The sequence below is a fragment of the Passer montanus genome, unplaced genomic scaffold (genome assembly GCF_014805655.1).
Source record: "Passer montanus isolate IOZ18808 unplaced genomic scaffold, ASM1480565v1 scaffold55, whole genome shotgun sequence".
In the NCBI taxonomy this organism is placed as follows: domain Eukaryota; kingdom Metazoa; phylum Chordata; class Aves; order Passeriformes; family Passeridae; genus Passer; species Passer montanus.
The window spans coordinates 2,728,493-2,744,412 of NW_024370485.1; the positions used below are offsets into that span (position 1 = coordinate 2,728,493).

The 15,920-nt window shown below is 42.1% G+C and overlaps 1 protein-coding gene across 2 annotated transcripts; it reads right to left on the minus strand.

Annotated features, from left to right (window-relative positions):
* Nucleotides 1-1,568: 1,568 nt before the first annotated feature.
* CSF2RB (colony stimulating factor 2 receptor subunit beta) lies at nucleotides 1,569-15,236 on the minus strand. Of its 2 annotated transcripts, none has more exons than XM_039725546.1 (14): nucleotides 15,012-15,236; nucleotides 14,035-14,185; nucleotides 11,952-12,081; nucleotides 9,782-9,966; nucleotides 9,305-9,453; nucleotides 8,242-8,413; nucleotides 8,019-8,151; nucleotides 7,767-7,927; nucleotides 6,762-6,907; nucleotides 6,491-6,665; nucleotides 5,407-5,497; nucleotides 5,069-5,138; nucleotides 4,182-4,285; nucleotides 1,569-3,912 (listed from the first exon to the last, which is right to left on the minus strand). In XM_039725546.1, exons 2-14 carry the CDS (start codon nucleotides 14,102-14,104, stop codon nucleotides 2,709-2,711), a joined length of 2,790 nt encoding a protein of 929 aa, XP_039581480.1. In that variant the 5' UTR covers nucleotides 14,105-14,185; nucleotides 15,012-15,236; the 3' UTR covers nucleotides 1,569-2,708. The 2 variants fall into 2 exon arrangements, with proteins under 2 accessions (XP_039581480.1, XP_039581481.1); XM_039725547.1 differs by having other exon boundaries at nucleotides 14,035-14,220.
* Between the last annotated feature and the right edge of the window lie 684 nt (nucleotides 15,237-15,920).

Consider the following 15,920-nt stretch of genomic DNA (forward strand, 5'->3'; position numbering starts at 1 on the left):
TCTGGTTGATGAATATTATGATAAGGGAATAATAAAGTGATTACTTCAGAGCAAGGAAAAATGCCTGCTCTTAAAACATGGGCACAATCTTTTAAGTTTGAGTATGCAGTAAGGAAAGGGTTGCAATCATCTCATAACTCGTTTTTTGACTATGTAGGAAACATTGGTGACTCATCATGCAGATATACAGGCTGAGGGGCTGAACTACTTAATGAGAAGCCCTACAGAGAGGAGCATGTCATAATTGACTCCTGAATCCTCATTTTGATGATTCTTCTTCTGTTTATCAGTACCTAGCACTGGGGAAGGGAGCACCAACTTGCCCTTGCACAGTAACTTGGTGGCTCAAGCTAATGATCAGGAAGTTGAAGACCTGGGACTCATGACTGCTTCTAAATCTTGAATCACCAGGCTACAGGATTGTAAAATGCTTTTTACCACCCTCACTGCATCTGGACATCATGCAGAAGGGAATAGAAAATTCATAGGATCAGCAACACATGAAGTTTATAGAAGTTTTGATTCCAGTAAGAAGTGGATTCCTCTGGCAGAGAAGAGCCATGCATTATGAGCTCTGTTTCCAATGTTCATTACATATTTTATTTAATGATACTGGTGGATATTGAAGAAAGAGTCTCTAGAGCAGAAACCCATTCTGCTCTAAATGAATTGTTATAGTTGGAAAGCAAACCACTGCGCAGCTCCCCTATCCTGACAATGGCATGTTATTCTGCAAATTCCAGGCTCCTTCAGAGGATAATATCATCTCTGTGGGATCATAACAAATGTGCTTTTATCTGTAAATCCTGTCTCCAAAATCAGCTTCTTCAAATGCCCAGCGAAGTGCAGAGGAACAGAAGGAACAGAGAGCTGTCAGAGTACTGATCACATCTTAGAGTACTGATCACAATGCAAATGGGCTTTATCCAAAAGCCACTGAGTCGAATAAAACTTCTCCCACTCATTATTCTTCTTGATTATTAAAGCCCAGAAATTCAAGGCCCAGCAAAGTGATGCATATCTAAGATATGAATTCAGACACAACATTTGCATATGAATTTGAACATCTCCTTTTAGGATATGCTTCGATAGAGCACAATTATACAGCCTGGAAGAAATTAATTGTGCCACTTATAAAAGGCCAAAGAGGAGATTAACAAAAAAAATCCATTGATTACAAAAGGTCTAAATTGCAAATCTCTCAAAGTGTTCATCATTATTCTCTATCAGAGGCTGCAACTGCCTGCCTTCTGCTGTGAAGAGCACCAAGTTCAATTTGCACACCTTTCAGATTTAAAATAGCATTTACAAGGATTAAATTCCCAAAAACCCAAATAATTTCACTGTAATTTCTGAATCAGCACAGTCCCATTAACCCAGCAGGAGGAATCAAGTGGCACAAACACAGAACTTCTTTTTTCGGTCAAGTAATACAGCAAAGTCAGGAGAAAAATATCCTACCTCACATACCACATAGCTGAACCTATAGAATTTTTTGAGACCTGAGCAAATGAGCTAATAGTAATTTTATTGTAAACACAATATTTTTAACATATGAAACAAAATGCTTATAGGAAGAAATAATATGTTTATTAATACAGATTTTATATTTGAAAAACAAAACCTTTTTTTTGGAAGTCAAGTCTACGTTCAGGTCTGAAACCAAAGCCTTTTCACTGATTGCAGAGTAGCAGTTCTGAACAAATGCTCTTACCTTGCACCACTTTCTATACAGCAAAGCTGGGAAAATGGGCTCCTCTTTCTCAACTCTCATTATTTAAGAAAAAAAAACAAACTAAGAATCAATTACACTTTAGGATGAAGTATATAATGCACAAACAGTCAATAAATGCAAATAAAAATGTGAATAAAATCATATAGTACTTAAACACTTAGAAATAGAAGAATCATAGCAGTTACAGGCTTGTGCACCTTCCCAGCATCTCTTACCTGCCATTTTCTGTTATCTGCCCCACTCCCTCTCACTGAACCTTAGGAGCCTTTGGGTTTCCTTTCAGTAATATTTCTTCTTCCAAATGGTTCTCTACAACTTGTTTTATGTATCCCAGTAATGTTTCCTTGTTATCCTTTGAATCCACTGTGATAGACTGGACATTAATATTACGAAAGTTTTCTTGGATTTCAACATTCTTTTTCTCATTTTTTCTTCTCTAAGTGTCTGGTTTTTTCACCTTAGGCAATACCTATTTCGTGCCATAGTGGAAAGGCAAAGACACAAAATTTCCTTGGTGACTTTTAGAGCTATTTTGTAAGTGCACAGAAATTAAACAAAATTGCTTTTAAGGATAGAACTTTTCTTTCCAAGGTTTTCAAGCTTGTCTTCTTTTGATAACCTTTCAAGCTGTTAAGTCTGCATTTCCTGGCACAAGATTTGCCAAGCAATCTGATATAATTGCAAGATCATTGTGACGTATTACAGGATCATGAGGAGGATAAACTGGTCATCATGGATAAGCCAAAAAGTTTGAAAAACACTAAAGAGCAATATTTATGTAGTTCTTCATGTCAGATCTGTGAAGACCACTGAGAATGACATTGAGCTAATTCAAGTTTTTAAACACATTGGACTGAGGCTTGAAAAAGGAACTGATGTTTACTTGCTCCTAGGTTTGAGGGTTCATTTTCACCAGACAGTTGCAACCTCTTTCAGTTACCTGTCTCTTTGGTATTCATGAATATTTACCCACTTAACAGATTTCTTTGATCCTCAGAGATTGCTGCCAGGAAAAGTAATCATCTGATTTCAGGTTTTTGAAGAGCTGAATGGCCTTAATTTTTTCCCTCTTCCATACATCCTTTTCCTTCCCTATGATGGATTCATCATCACACACAGGCTGCCCAAATGTTGTCTCGCTTTCAGAAAGTTTCATGACTTGGTGGTCTTCCTGACTGTTATCCATCTTCACACTGGATTTTAGGCTGTGGAAGCAATAGTCACCGACCTGGCAAAGGAAAACTGGCTCAGTGCTGTCAGGGTTTAACACCACCAAGTTACCTTCTGACAAAGGCTGCTTTCTAGGAATACCATTTTCCTTCTGTAAGACAGGCAAAGAAATCTTTGTGGGCTTTGAATGTTCATGGAGACCTTCAGGCACAGTAAGATAGTCACCAAAGGTATCCAGGTGCGATTCAGGAGATGAGGCTGGTGCTTGGCCTGAAACTGGGATCATGACACTGCTTTTCTCCAGAGAAGACTCCTGGCAAGAGTGGTCACTGGGAGGCTGGGGCTCCTGTGAGCCACAAGGTGATTCCTCAGCTGTGCCATGTGGAGGATGGGTGGAGGTGCTGGCTGATGGCAGTACCAGGCTCTCCGTGGTGATGTACTCCAAGGGGCACGGTTGAGGAGATGTGGTAGAGCTGAGAGCCTTTGGAGAGTTCTGCTCCTCTGTTCCCTTGTTGGTGCCTTCCCCAGAGGCTGGTGAGGCCTGTGAGACTTCTTCCTTGTCACTGAGGTGCTGCATCATTTCCTTCTGATTTGGGAGCATGTCCCTTGGAGGAGCTGCTTCTGGCTGCTCTGGCCTCTGTGGGGCCTGGGGAGAGTCTTCCCTTGGGAGAGTCACATACTGAAGGGAAACTGATTTCTTACTGAGTCCTACAGGGTCCATTTCCAGGGTCTGGTGTATATCAGGGTGAGAGGACACCACTGGGCTGTACAAGTAGGGACCATTGAAAGCAAAACAAGGGATTGCTCTGTGGGAAGCAATACTTGCATCAGCACTGTTTCTCCTTGAAATGGGAAAGGAATGACCAGCTCTCTGACTTGAGCAGGCAACTGGGGCATGCTCTGACTCATTTAAAGCATGGTATGAGTTCTGTAGGTCAGGTGTAACAGGGGAAGCATCTGTCTTCTTAGTCTGCCCTTCAAGGCACTCTGCCAAAGTTTTTGCCTGCCTGAATGTAGGAAAGTTAAAAGTTACTCGTGAGAGATATTATTGTTTTAAACAGAAAACATAAACCAATCTTAGTTGAAAACACACATAGCTAGACACAGGCTTGCAAAACATTTCTTACAGATGCAGTTATCCCTGTAGTAAAAAATTGAATCTCTTCAAAAGCAACTTGTATAGGATTTTTGACAGAACATTTGGTTATATTCTGCCATGATGCAGTGAGGTCTTAAAGACCATCCACAGTGTCACTACCACATGCTGTTCACTCACCCATCCACAACTTGAAGGAAGCTAGCCTGCTCCATCTTCTCTGAAAAGTTGTATTTGTTGAAGTCCAGCTGGTTGCTTGTTGGCCAACTTCCCAAATGTCCTTTCTGAAAATGAAAAAGCAGACATGACTAAAGGGCAATATCTCACTAGCAGTAGAATTAGGAATTGTACATTCCCTGTGGACAAAGAAAACAAATAGGAGAGCCTATAGGATCTGATAACAGGGATACAACTTCACTAATACAACTCAAAGGTATGTTCTCCTCTCCAGAAGATGGTTTCTTCAAACCCATATTGTCTTATCATTGACTTAACTACAGGTACTCAGTGAGACAGCTAGGAAAGAAGCCCTCCTAAACTTGTTGTTTGTGAACAGAGGACTTAAGAGATGTGACAGGAGGTGGTTGCCTTGGCCACAGTGATCATGAAATTATTGAGTTCAAAATTTTCAGAAATGGGAAAAAATAAAAAGGAACTGTAGAGTCGCTACCCTGGACTTCAAGAGAGCAAACTTCAAGCTTTTCAGGGAGCTACTTGGCAGGGTCCCCTAGGAACCTGCTTTTGAGAGTTGTTGAGTCCACAAGTGCTGGGCAGGTTTTAAGAACCCTCTTTTAAAAGCAAGGAGCAGGAAATTTTAAAGTAATGAAAATTTTTCTACATTGATTTTAAATCACAGTTGTGCTGACAAGCACAGCACAAAGAGGTCTGCTAAATATAAGAGCATTTTTATGTTGAGTAGGACCACAACTTCTCCTAAAAACAAGTAATATATAAATGAAGATATCTGATCATTGTGGACTAGAAAACAAGAGGACCTCTTAAGATTATTGGAAGTCCTGAAAAAGAAAGAGAAATAATGAATTCTTCAAGGTACAGGTCCCTCTTACCCCCAGGTAGCCCTGGATCAGGAGACTCTTGCTGGGGTTTGGAATCTTTTCCTCCCACATTTTCTTCTTCCTGCAGCAAGAACAGTTTTCAAGATTTGCTTCTCAATTTGCTGCTACCAGAAAAGGCTGCACCACATACACTGTGCTGCTCAGCACAGCAGGGCACAACCCAGGCAGTGCCACAGCCCCACCCAACTCTCCCCCCTGCTCAGCCATGCACAGGACTGCCCACCAAGGCCCATCTCCACACAGACCTCTCTCCTGGGGGACAAGAAATGCCTCAGACTTTATGCCACCCACATGGGCTGCTAAGTCTCCCTGTTGCAATGCAAGCCTACCTGAGGAAATACTTATAGCTGCAATAAGCAGCTATCAGCAAAGCGATGATGAGAGCTGGGAGCGTCACTGGGAGAATCGCAGGTGACAGAACTGAAACAGAGAAAAGAGCAAAAGCTATCCACCTGCACAGTGACTGTTTCCTGCAACAGGTTGTTCACTCTGGCCACTATTCAGGGAATTTGATATATGGAGGAACAGGATCATAGGGTCTTCAAACTGCTGGAATATCCTCCAAAGTGGGACAGGCCAAACGTGACCTGAAGAGCATACTGACCAAAGGAGTTCACTGTTTCCTTTACCTATTCGCTTCTTAGCTTCTACTGACATCAGAATTAAACATTTTAAGCTAACCTTACTCCACCATGAACAGCAGGCATGGCTTCAGATATCTTAAGTCTGCCTGACTCTGCACAGTTCTGAGGAAATGGAGTCTCCGAGATTTTCTAAGAGCTCCCCCTGCTAACAGCCACAACAGCACACTAATTTCTTCCTGAATACATGCATCAAATTTTGCCCACAGTATAACCACTACAACCTTCCTTAGGTCAAATCATGCAAGATCACGTTACTTTGGGCAAAAGATTGTGTGATGGCAGGCATTCTGCATCCAAGTCCATAAACAGCAAAAACATGTAAAGATTTTATCTCCAGCAGACTCCACCGTGTGTTTTACACAACCTTACAGTCACTCTGCAAATATAAAAAGCTGATGGCTTATCTTCTGTCTTTTTAAAGTATCAAGCTCTTTAGTCACTGGCAGCAGAATGGACTACTGGAATCAGAAAATAATGATAATCTTTCGGGCAGGATGTCTTTGATTCATTCTCCACATGGAAAACTTTATGGTTAGTTGTACTCACCTTATGAAGACAAGAAAGAAAGAAGCTTAAAAGGTCATTCACTTCCTTCCCTAGCATTGTTGATGCACTGCAAGGATGTAGGCAGGGCTGCTGCCTTGGTAAGTGAGTAGGCCATGGCTGCACCTCACTCCAACCCCAGCTGAGAGAATGTGCTATAATAAAGAGCCATCCCAGCCATTAGCAGTCCACCAAAACCCGACAGAAGCAGCTGCATGGGGAGTACCATTCTCAGTCTTCCAGGCGAACTCCTCACTCCATTCACTCCAAGGTCCCTCATATTCCAGAGGCCTATTCACCCTTGCACGCATTTTCCCCCTATATTCTGTAGATGCTGCCAGCATCTGCAGGGTGAAGATGAAGGGAGGTTCATCGTTGCTGATATTTAACACCTGGAGAGTCTGGGGAGAGGGGAGGAGCACAAATGACAGAGGTGAGAAGAATTGTCTTTCCATTTGACCAGCAAAGAAATATCCATGGCTCTTGCACTTTGTTACCTTTTCATATCGGTTGTTTTCCCAGTACTTGACTTGGTATCTCTGTGTTATGAAGCTGTAATTCAAAATGTGTTTTTTCCAGCTTAGTTCATACTCTTGGTTCTCTGTTGCTGTTACTGACACATTTGCAGGCGGCAGCACCTGAACTGAAACACACTGAATGTCTCACAGCACTTACCAACCTACGGGTCCAGTCCTCTCTTTCCACACTGTGAATCATTTCCAGGGACTGAAAACAAGGTTATTCTGTGCAATGTAAAAATGGCTCAGCTTTTTAATATTTAACTCTGCATCTTCATTTTCTAGTCAAATACAACAGTATTAAGTAACAGAAAATCCATACCCATGAATACTGAGAGCACTCTCTGTGTACAGAAAAGCAGCAAAGCGATAGTTGAAATATCTGTACTTGTCCATCACATTTCCAGAAATTTTCAATTCTGTTGGAGCTACCTCCTGATATTTTCCCCCACTGCAGGAGCTGCACTAGTTTTAGAGTTTGAAAAGTCACCCAATACCTTCAGATACATGTGGGCAGAGATGGCCTCACTGGGCAAAGGATCCCTACCTCATCCAATGTTCCAGGAGCCATTGCACAAACCCACAAGAGCTCACTGACTTCTTGAGAAATCACATAGTGACACACTCCTACTCACTACAAACACCTCTCACACAGTCCCCTCTCACCTGGGACGCTCATGAATGTGAATCACAGAGAAGTCAGCAGGATGGCAAATGCTCACTGAGGAGCTCCAAGTCACAACCTGGATTTCTGCACAACAGCTTCCATCACCGTCACCTTCCTCAGAATAGCAAGTGCCACTGAGGAACTCCACACCTACACCCCAGAGCTCTGACCTGATACAGTCCCTTTCTTCATCAGTGATTGTTTCTTCCACTTCCCACTCACTTTTCCTCAACACAACTTGCCTCAGCCCCACTTGCTCAGACAGGCATCTCTCCAAGAAACAAGAAGGAGAAGCAAGAAACAACACAGGAACTCACTGTTTTTGTAGGCTTCAATCAGCTTGTCCTGTGTCTTGGCCCAGACAGATACATGGTACTGGCTCTGGATGATAGAATTGTTAACAGAGATCTCACAGCTCTGGACAACATATGGGGTGTGGGGCAAAGTCTTCTCATGCACAGGAGAGCACTCCTCTTCTCTGAGGGGAAGAAAGAGGATTAATGGAAATCAGGGGAATGGGACCTGCAGAAGACCCACGGGAGAGGCACTGCCATGGGCAGAGCACATACTCTGATGCTGGTGTGGCCCTGAAGAACAAGCCAAAGAGGACAGAGGTGGTGATCACTTTCTTCACTTCCCAGCTGCACGTCAGACGATCTCCACCATTGAAGAGGCAGCGAAGGTTCCTGGGCTGAATGCCGCCTTCAGAGAGCACAAGTGCAAGGTTAGTGACAGGAAAGTTCTGGCTTCTCAGTTTCCAACCCCTCATGGCCCCACTCCACCCCGTGCTACCTTCAGGGATCTTCCAGGACACCTCCGTGCTCCACGGGCTGTACTGCCCAGAGAAGCTGCTGGCCTGCCCCGGTCTGGCTCGCACACGGGCAGCATAGCTGCTCCCTGGGACAAGGTCCTCACGGCTGAGACTGCAGTGGGTGGTGTTGGAGAGCAAGAGCGAGGCAGCTTCCTGTTGTTGGGAGAGAGGAAGGGACGGAGGAAATTGGGACATTGGGGAGTGGAGAGGTGGAGGGAAGACAGGGAAAGAGTGAGAGGAGGAGTTGACTGCCAGGCCGCATCTCCAACAGTCCCACAAGAGTGATGGTCCATGCACATGCTGCCATGCAGGGTCTCCTCACTGCCACACAAGAGGGGCTCCAGCGTGTGCTGCAGCACAACTCAGGACAGGCGAGGCATAGCCACTGTCAGGCACAATCTCCCCTCTCAACAAGAAGCAAACTCCTGCAGCTTACAAAGTCTAGACTGTCTTCAGCTCGAGCCACACATGTTCATAGCACTGCTCAGTGCAGAATGATGTGGGAATCTGACCAAGATAATTCCCTTAAAATCTAAAGATCAGGCTGACAGATACAGAATAGAAACATATGCAGATCTAGGGAAGTGATAGGGCAAAGGATATGGATTCCTAAAAACTTAAAAGAAAAAAAAAAAAACCAACACAAAAAAACCACCACCTGTCTCAATGGGGGAGCAGCTTCAAACATATTTTGCTGTTTTCCCCACATGAACCTCTTGTGGGGAAGCCTCTTGTTGGAACATTATTTAATTCAGTTTAAGAGGGATTCAAATCCAACTCAAATCCAAGTACATTGGTTGGAGGTTTCTTTGAGTGGAGAAGAGATCTTTGCATTCCATTCAGGAAAAATTATATTTCACAGGACAAGTCACTTGCTCACAGAAAGAAAGCCCCTTCCACCTGACCCAAAACAGCACTTGTTATATCTCTTCACAGTCACTGAAGAATGGAAAGACCATTCATTTGCACAACTTTTACCACAGACTTTCAACTGCCCAAAATGGTGCAGGCCAAAGCAGGACAGCTCAGGTCCTCTGCTCTCACCTCCCAGGACTCCCACTCCCGCTTGTAAGTGACTTCATAGTCCAGGGCATTGCCCAGGTCTTGGTTTCCATCGGCTGCTTTCCAGGTCAGCAAGAAGTCTCCTGATGCCATTGAGCTGACGGAGAGGTTTTGAGGCGGGAGGGGCTGAACTGGAAGGTGAAGGTACGGTGCATGAGAGGAGATAATGAGGAAATCATACACAGAGGGGAAGAAAACATCTAGGTAAGCTTCCCCATTTCCAGACTATCTTATCCCTGACAGACCAAGTACCTCCCGCTTTACTAGCTCCTGAGATGATACTACACCCACCTGCTGTCAGAAACTTGCCACCTTCTCTCCCTACCCAACCCTCTCAATGTGGAATTCTTTGGCAGTTTTCACAATGGAAGTGGAATTCACTTCCAGATGAACAGCAAATACATTCTCAAAAATCCTTAAAATTCATTGGGAAACAAGAATTTGGTATTTAAGGCTTACCATTTTGGAAAAGATCAACATCCAGTTCTGTTTGAAGAACCTTTTCAGGTCTGAAGCCATAAACATCCTCTACCCCTATTCCAAAGTAGTCTGTAGTCATGTGGCAGACCCAGTGCACATACACGTCTGGAGTTTCATGCAAGTCATTTTCTGTCTGGCGTTTGCAAAACATGTCCTTGTTCTCCCTGTGTACAGAGAAAGTGATCTATAAAGATCTGATCCAAATACCTGTAGTTAGTACAAAATTAAAACCTAAAACCAATTTCATCCCATACTGTTGTTATAATTCACGAAGGCACTTACATCCTCTTCTCATTGTTCCTATTAGTCCTGGTTTGCATCAGTTAATATAAGAAACATTTTTTACACCAGAATTTTGCCTCTCCATTTCAAAGTCATGCAGCAGAATGTTACAGTACCAGTTATTTTTTGTTACTTTTTAGCCTAGCTCTATGTAATCTCATATTTTCAGACGAGAAATAGTATGATGAAAATTAATGTCATGTAAATACACCTTTTACTCAGAGTTAAAGGCTGTAAAATTTCTGATGATCCTAAGTTGCTTTAAGACTTTCATTTTGCAGTACCAGAAAAACACTTAGAAAAAGATTCTCAAGCAAAATGTGCTTCTGTATCCTTAGTAGTTGTGTTCTGCTAAGGGACTTTAAGTATTCATTAAATATTTCATCCACAATGTTAATCATCCTTTCAGATGGCCTTTCTCCAGGCCAAGAAGCATCATGAAAATTAGAAAAAAATTTTAACTAGGCAGGAGAGGATAAACTTTGTGTGGTTGCAGTAGCCTTAGCTGCTGGAGAGATGTGTTGCTTCTTTATGTACCCTGTGGAATTTTGTTTGTGCTTATGGCTTCATGCCCGGTATATTATCTTGTTCCAGCTCAAATGAGAAATATTAAGTTGTGAATATTTAAGGCCAAATACTCTCTTCCAGGATAGAAAGGAGTCTTCTAGCCAACGATATGTCAGCAAGCATTATTCAGCACTACTGCTATTTTTAAAAGTTCAGTATTAGCAAGGAAACCAGGGACATTGCTGAAGTATGGATTGGACACTGCAGTGTGTGTGTAGTCTTATGCAAAAGAGTCAGCCCAAAGGGCATGAAGCCCTGAAGTTTTTTCTATCTACTCACCAGCATTACCTTACTGGTACAGTTTGGGGTTTAGTCAACTATTCTTCCTCTATGAGCTGATCTTGTTTAATTGTTGGCCATTTTGATTTCAGCTGTGTGACTGTCTGTGTTTTAACACCTGCTTGTCTGATTCCTTCACCTCAGTTATATTTCATGATCCACACATTTCATCAGGTAACAATATTTCAGAGAATGCTCCAAAAGTCCAAGGAACTTTATATCATCTTTTCCCAGAAGTATTCAGCTTCAAGGTCCTGCTCCAAAGTTATTTCACTATTTTCATCTGCTTTTAGGTCTATTAAATTCCCTCTTGTTTGCAATAAAATTAAGAGTTCTTCCTTTTTCCTTTTCTTCCTGTATCCCCAGACTCTAAATAATTTTCTTCTCAACTATCCATCTTTGCCTTCCTCTCTCCCTTAACTATTCCTCCGTTTCTGTCCTTTCTTATCCTCACCAATGATCCAGTCTGGTGATTTGGTTCCCTTTTGAAAAGGAAACAAATGTAACAGAGAGATAATGTCATAAACACACCAGTATCTCTGGGAGGAAAACTGATGGCACAGATAGAGACCTTACTAGTCCTCTCTATCTCATAAATATACAGTCTACACATATTTCTCAAAAGTTATCAAAACCACACTCTCAATGATGTTCCTAAATGAGCAAAATGACAGGGGGAATGTCTCCTCCCTTTAGGATTTACAAACAATGCTCACACTTGTTCTGACACCTCCTTCTCTCCTAATGCTGATTATTAGCAGCCTATATGCCCCATTTTATTTAAGATCTAATGATCCTACAACAAAATAATAGAAAATAATTGTAAAGGTGATAAAAATAACTCCACTGGCATAGCCTATTCATTCCTCTCTTCCTAGATGAGGCCTCAGAAGCAGGTATAACTTTTGCTTAATTCAAAAAGAGAAGTGGTTGTGCTTTCTAAAAACTTGACTGCATGTCCCCAGTTATGGCAAATTTCCCTTTGGACTTTTATCTAGCTCAGCACATTTCAGGTACTTACTTTCCACCATTGTCCCTTTGGTAAAGAATCATGCCAACGAGGTCATGAGCCTCTGAGAGCTCCATCCATGTGCAAGTCACCTGTGATCTGTAGTCATTGTAGCACCTCAAGCTTTTCATTGGGATACTCTCTGGAAAAGGAATTCAGGCAAAAAAGATGCAGTGATTAAAAATATAAACTGTGAGAGATAGCAGGAGGTATAGAATGGGTAAGGCACTGATAACAGTACTCTCTTCTTGACACCAGACAATCACAGACTCATAGAAATGTTTGGGTTGGAAGGCTCCTTAAAGATGATGTCATTCCAGCCCTCCTGCCATGGGCAAGGACACCTTCCACTACACCACTGTGCTCAGAGCCCCATTCCATCTGGCCCTGAACATCTCCAGGGATGGGGTGTGACTCCATGAATATATGTGCAGAGCTGTGACCATTCTGCACATCTCCACAATGCAAAGTGTCCAAACCAAGCTACAACTAACAACAGGTAAGTGAAATCTTTGTGCCTGCAAGGCATACAGTTCTAGAAAAGGCTTTCAACTTTCACTTTTCAAACACTGAGTATATCCAGGGATTAGTAGATACCATGGTCAGCAAACATATGGTGATCATTTCCTACTTATGTGTTGCTGTGTGAACTTCTTTGCTACTAATTTCCCAGTAAAGTCTATAATGCTAGAAAGGTCCGTTTAAAAGAGATGCTCTGGGAATAGCTTTTGCTATGACTCAGAAGAATGTCCAAACTAATTTGTTGGAACTAGATTTATGATCCAGAGATTGCCAGACCTCTCATCAAGGATATTTTTTTTTAAGTCCACAACTGTGAAGCTGAAAAATACAGACTGCCTCTGGCACATGCACTATGAAGCAAGCTGCTTTCTTATCCTTGCTTATTTTCTCTGGAGGTAATATCCACACTGCACTGTTGGGATATTGCACCTTCAGGTGACAAAGGTGCATACATGAGTGTGCTCTCTCAAATAATATTTCTTGATGAGAGCTATAATCAGCTTGTTTGAGGGGCTTTTTACAAGCAAAACCCCATCAGCACAGAATGTTGCTGTCTTAGGAGGCATAAGAGGGACCTTACTTTGATCTTCTACTGAAAACCAGTACAAAGTAAGTTTTACTGCCTTCCTTGTGTAACCAGAAAATGGAGCATCCCACATAGAAAAGGATGTGGAAGTGTGGATGTGGGGCTAAGGCTCAGAATGCCAAGAACACAGTCTGACCTACACAGCAACACATTTTCCTTCAGAGAACTCAAAGGAAGATATCCTGTAATTGATGCTGGGCCAGGCAGCACCACTCCTCCAGCTACTGCAGACATGAGGCATCTGCATTGGAAAAGGAAGATGTCCATGGGACACAACTCCTGATATCACTCTTTTCCTGCTGTCTTTAGGATGGCTATAGGCCTAGTCTTGTGGCAGCTGTGGTGTACTTCCCATTCCCAGCTCTGTTAAATCAAATCAGGGGGCAACAGAGCATGGGAGGAAGAAGGAAAAGGGAAGGAAAAGGGAAGGGAAGGGAAGGGAAGGGAAGGGAAGGGAAGGGAAGGGGAAAGGAGAAATAAGTTCTCATTGTGTAAGAAAGGAAACACAAGCAATGGATAAGGCAGATGGTCTCTTTATCTGTCAGCTATTCCACAAAAAGAAAATCAGGTCATCTGGATTTTGCTCTTGGTAGCCCCCACCACACTGTCTTGTGTCTGGCCACATGTCTCTACTCCTGTGCACTACCATCTGAATTAGGCAGCCCTTCATTTTCCTATGTTTTCACTAATTATCGGGGTCTATCCACTCCTTCCATTCACTCATTATCCAATCAGCTTTTTCATCTCATCCATTTATACAGTATTTCAACTGTCCATACCACCAACATACAACTGATTTGGCTGCACATACACCTGCTACATGCTGCTTTTGCTGAGGATATCTGCTCTCTTACAGCTTAGAAAACAGGAGAAGAAAGCAGAAAAGCAAGTAGAAAAGGAGGAAGAACATTAGCTGAAATAAGGAGACAGATTTAAAAAGAAAGGCAATAATGGAAGGATAAAAGAGAATATAAATTTGAATCTCACCTTGAATAGCTTGAACATGGAAGACCAAATACAGATGGAGCAGCAGGATGAAAATCTCTTTCATGTCCATATTGTCCTTGGCACACAGGATTGGTCCTAACTCAGAATTTCAGAGTTTTCATTTCCCACTCTTCCCCTGCTTACCGTAGAGCTGTTTGTTTCCGTTTCACATAAAGAGAAGTAAAACTGAATAAGGGAACTTCTTTAAGATCACGTTGAAATGGCATTCAGGAAGAACTTATACCAAGCATTTCTTATAGGACAAAATTCATGTCTTCTTGTTGTGTGTTGTTGCAATGCAAGCAAAGAATGAAGTAAATCCCTTCCAAGGAAGTTCAGGGATTCAGTCAACTGAGTAGCAACAAGAAAAAAATCCTAATTTGTGATGAGAACTCATCCTTAAAATTAATTTCATTCTTCTGCTCTTTATGCTTAAAGGCTTTCGACTGTACCACAACAGTGGTTAATTTCCTTAAAAATATGATCTCACAGTTCCTAGGAGCTATAGTGGTTGGATTTCCATATTCATTCACTTTGAGAATTTCCTTCAACTTTTCCCAGTGCCCCGCAAACAAGTTGCAAATTGCAGACAAACTACCAAAGAAAATATTTTTTTTTTCTTGCTGATTGTAGAAAGTTAAAGCAGACTGAGCAGTTCCAGGACCATGGAACACACTGTTCAATACTGGAATTTAAGTCCTTCTGGCTATCTCTCATCACTCTCTCAAAATCATAATACACACACCTACTTAAGTATGCTACAGTTCTGAGACTTTTTCTACTTTAGGGGAGCAAGGAAAAACCCCTTTTAAATTCTTATTGACTTTCAGATTCCCAAAAGCCAGTTCCTCGGACGGGAAACAGCTGGCTGAGCCCTTGAATAATCATTCCAGCTAAGGAATCCCTCAGTAACAAATCCTTGTATGAGAGCAGACTCTACCATTATGCTTCCCCCAGAAAGGAAGCCATTCCCTTACCTGAATCCAGGAGTGTCTGTGAGGCAGATGATTCAACCTGATGGGTGACTCTCCCTGTCCAGCACCACCCCCCAGCACCAGAATCCTCTGATGCAGATATCAGAGAACCCACACTTGTCTAGAACTGGAGACAGAAGTATAAACCAACCACACGATTTTCTTAGCAAGTAAGTCTTCAAAATAACTACTACATCTTTTGTGAACCTCAAATGCCACTTTCAGAGAAGCTGACACCCCCCTTTCAAGGAAAGTCTGTGCAATTGCACAAAATAGGAAGTCTGTACTTCCTATTTTAGCCCCCAAAGCACGCACTTAGATGGGACTGTTAGGTTAACTGGGAAGGGAGGGAAAGGAAGTTTGTCATTGCCAATCTGTGTGTTAGCAATTACCAGATCATGAGACTTATGTATTTTAAGAAAGATACAGGACTGGCTGCAGCAGAAGTAAGAAAGATGAAGAAAGAATTTTCTGTTTTTCACTCCAATGCTGTTTCTTGCTTTGTTCTAGACCAGACAATCTTCATGGCAGGGATCCCTCTGGACTTTTGTTTGTACTCTGTATTGGGGGAGAGTGAACTACCTTTATTTCTGTAACTCATAATTTTTAGTAATATTTCTAAATTTTACCCACGTCAAAAACACATAATTAATATGTATATTAGTATAATATACATATAATATCATTAATAATAAATTACAAGTACATAAAGTAAACAAAAGAAAACTGGTAAGAGTAGTTGATCTGAAGTAGTGGATCTTGGCGACATCCAAGGTAGCCTGGTCTTTTAATCCAACCATAAAACTTAGCCCAGTAGCCTTCAAAAGTAAACCTTAGGAAAGTTAGGCAGCCATAAGGGAGAGACATGCTCAGGTTTGTGTTCTCAGGGATAAACTAAGAGGGGCTCATATC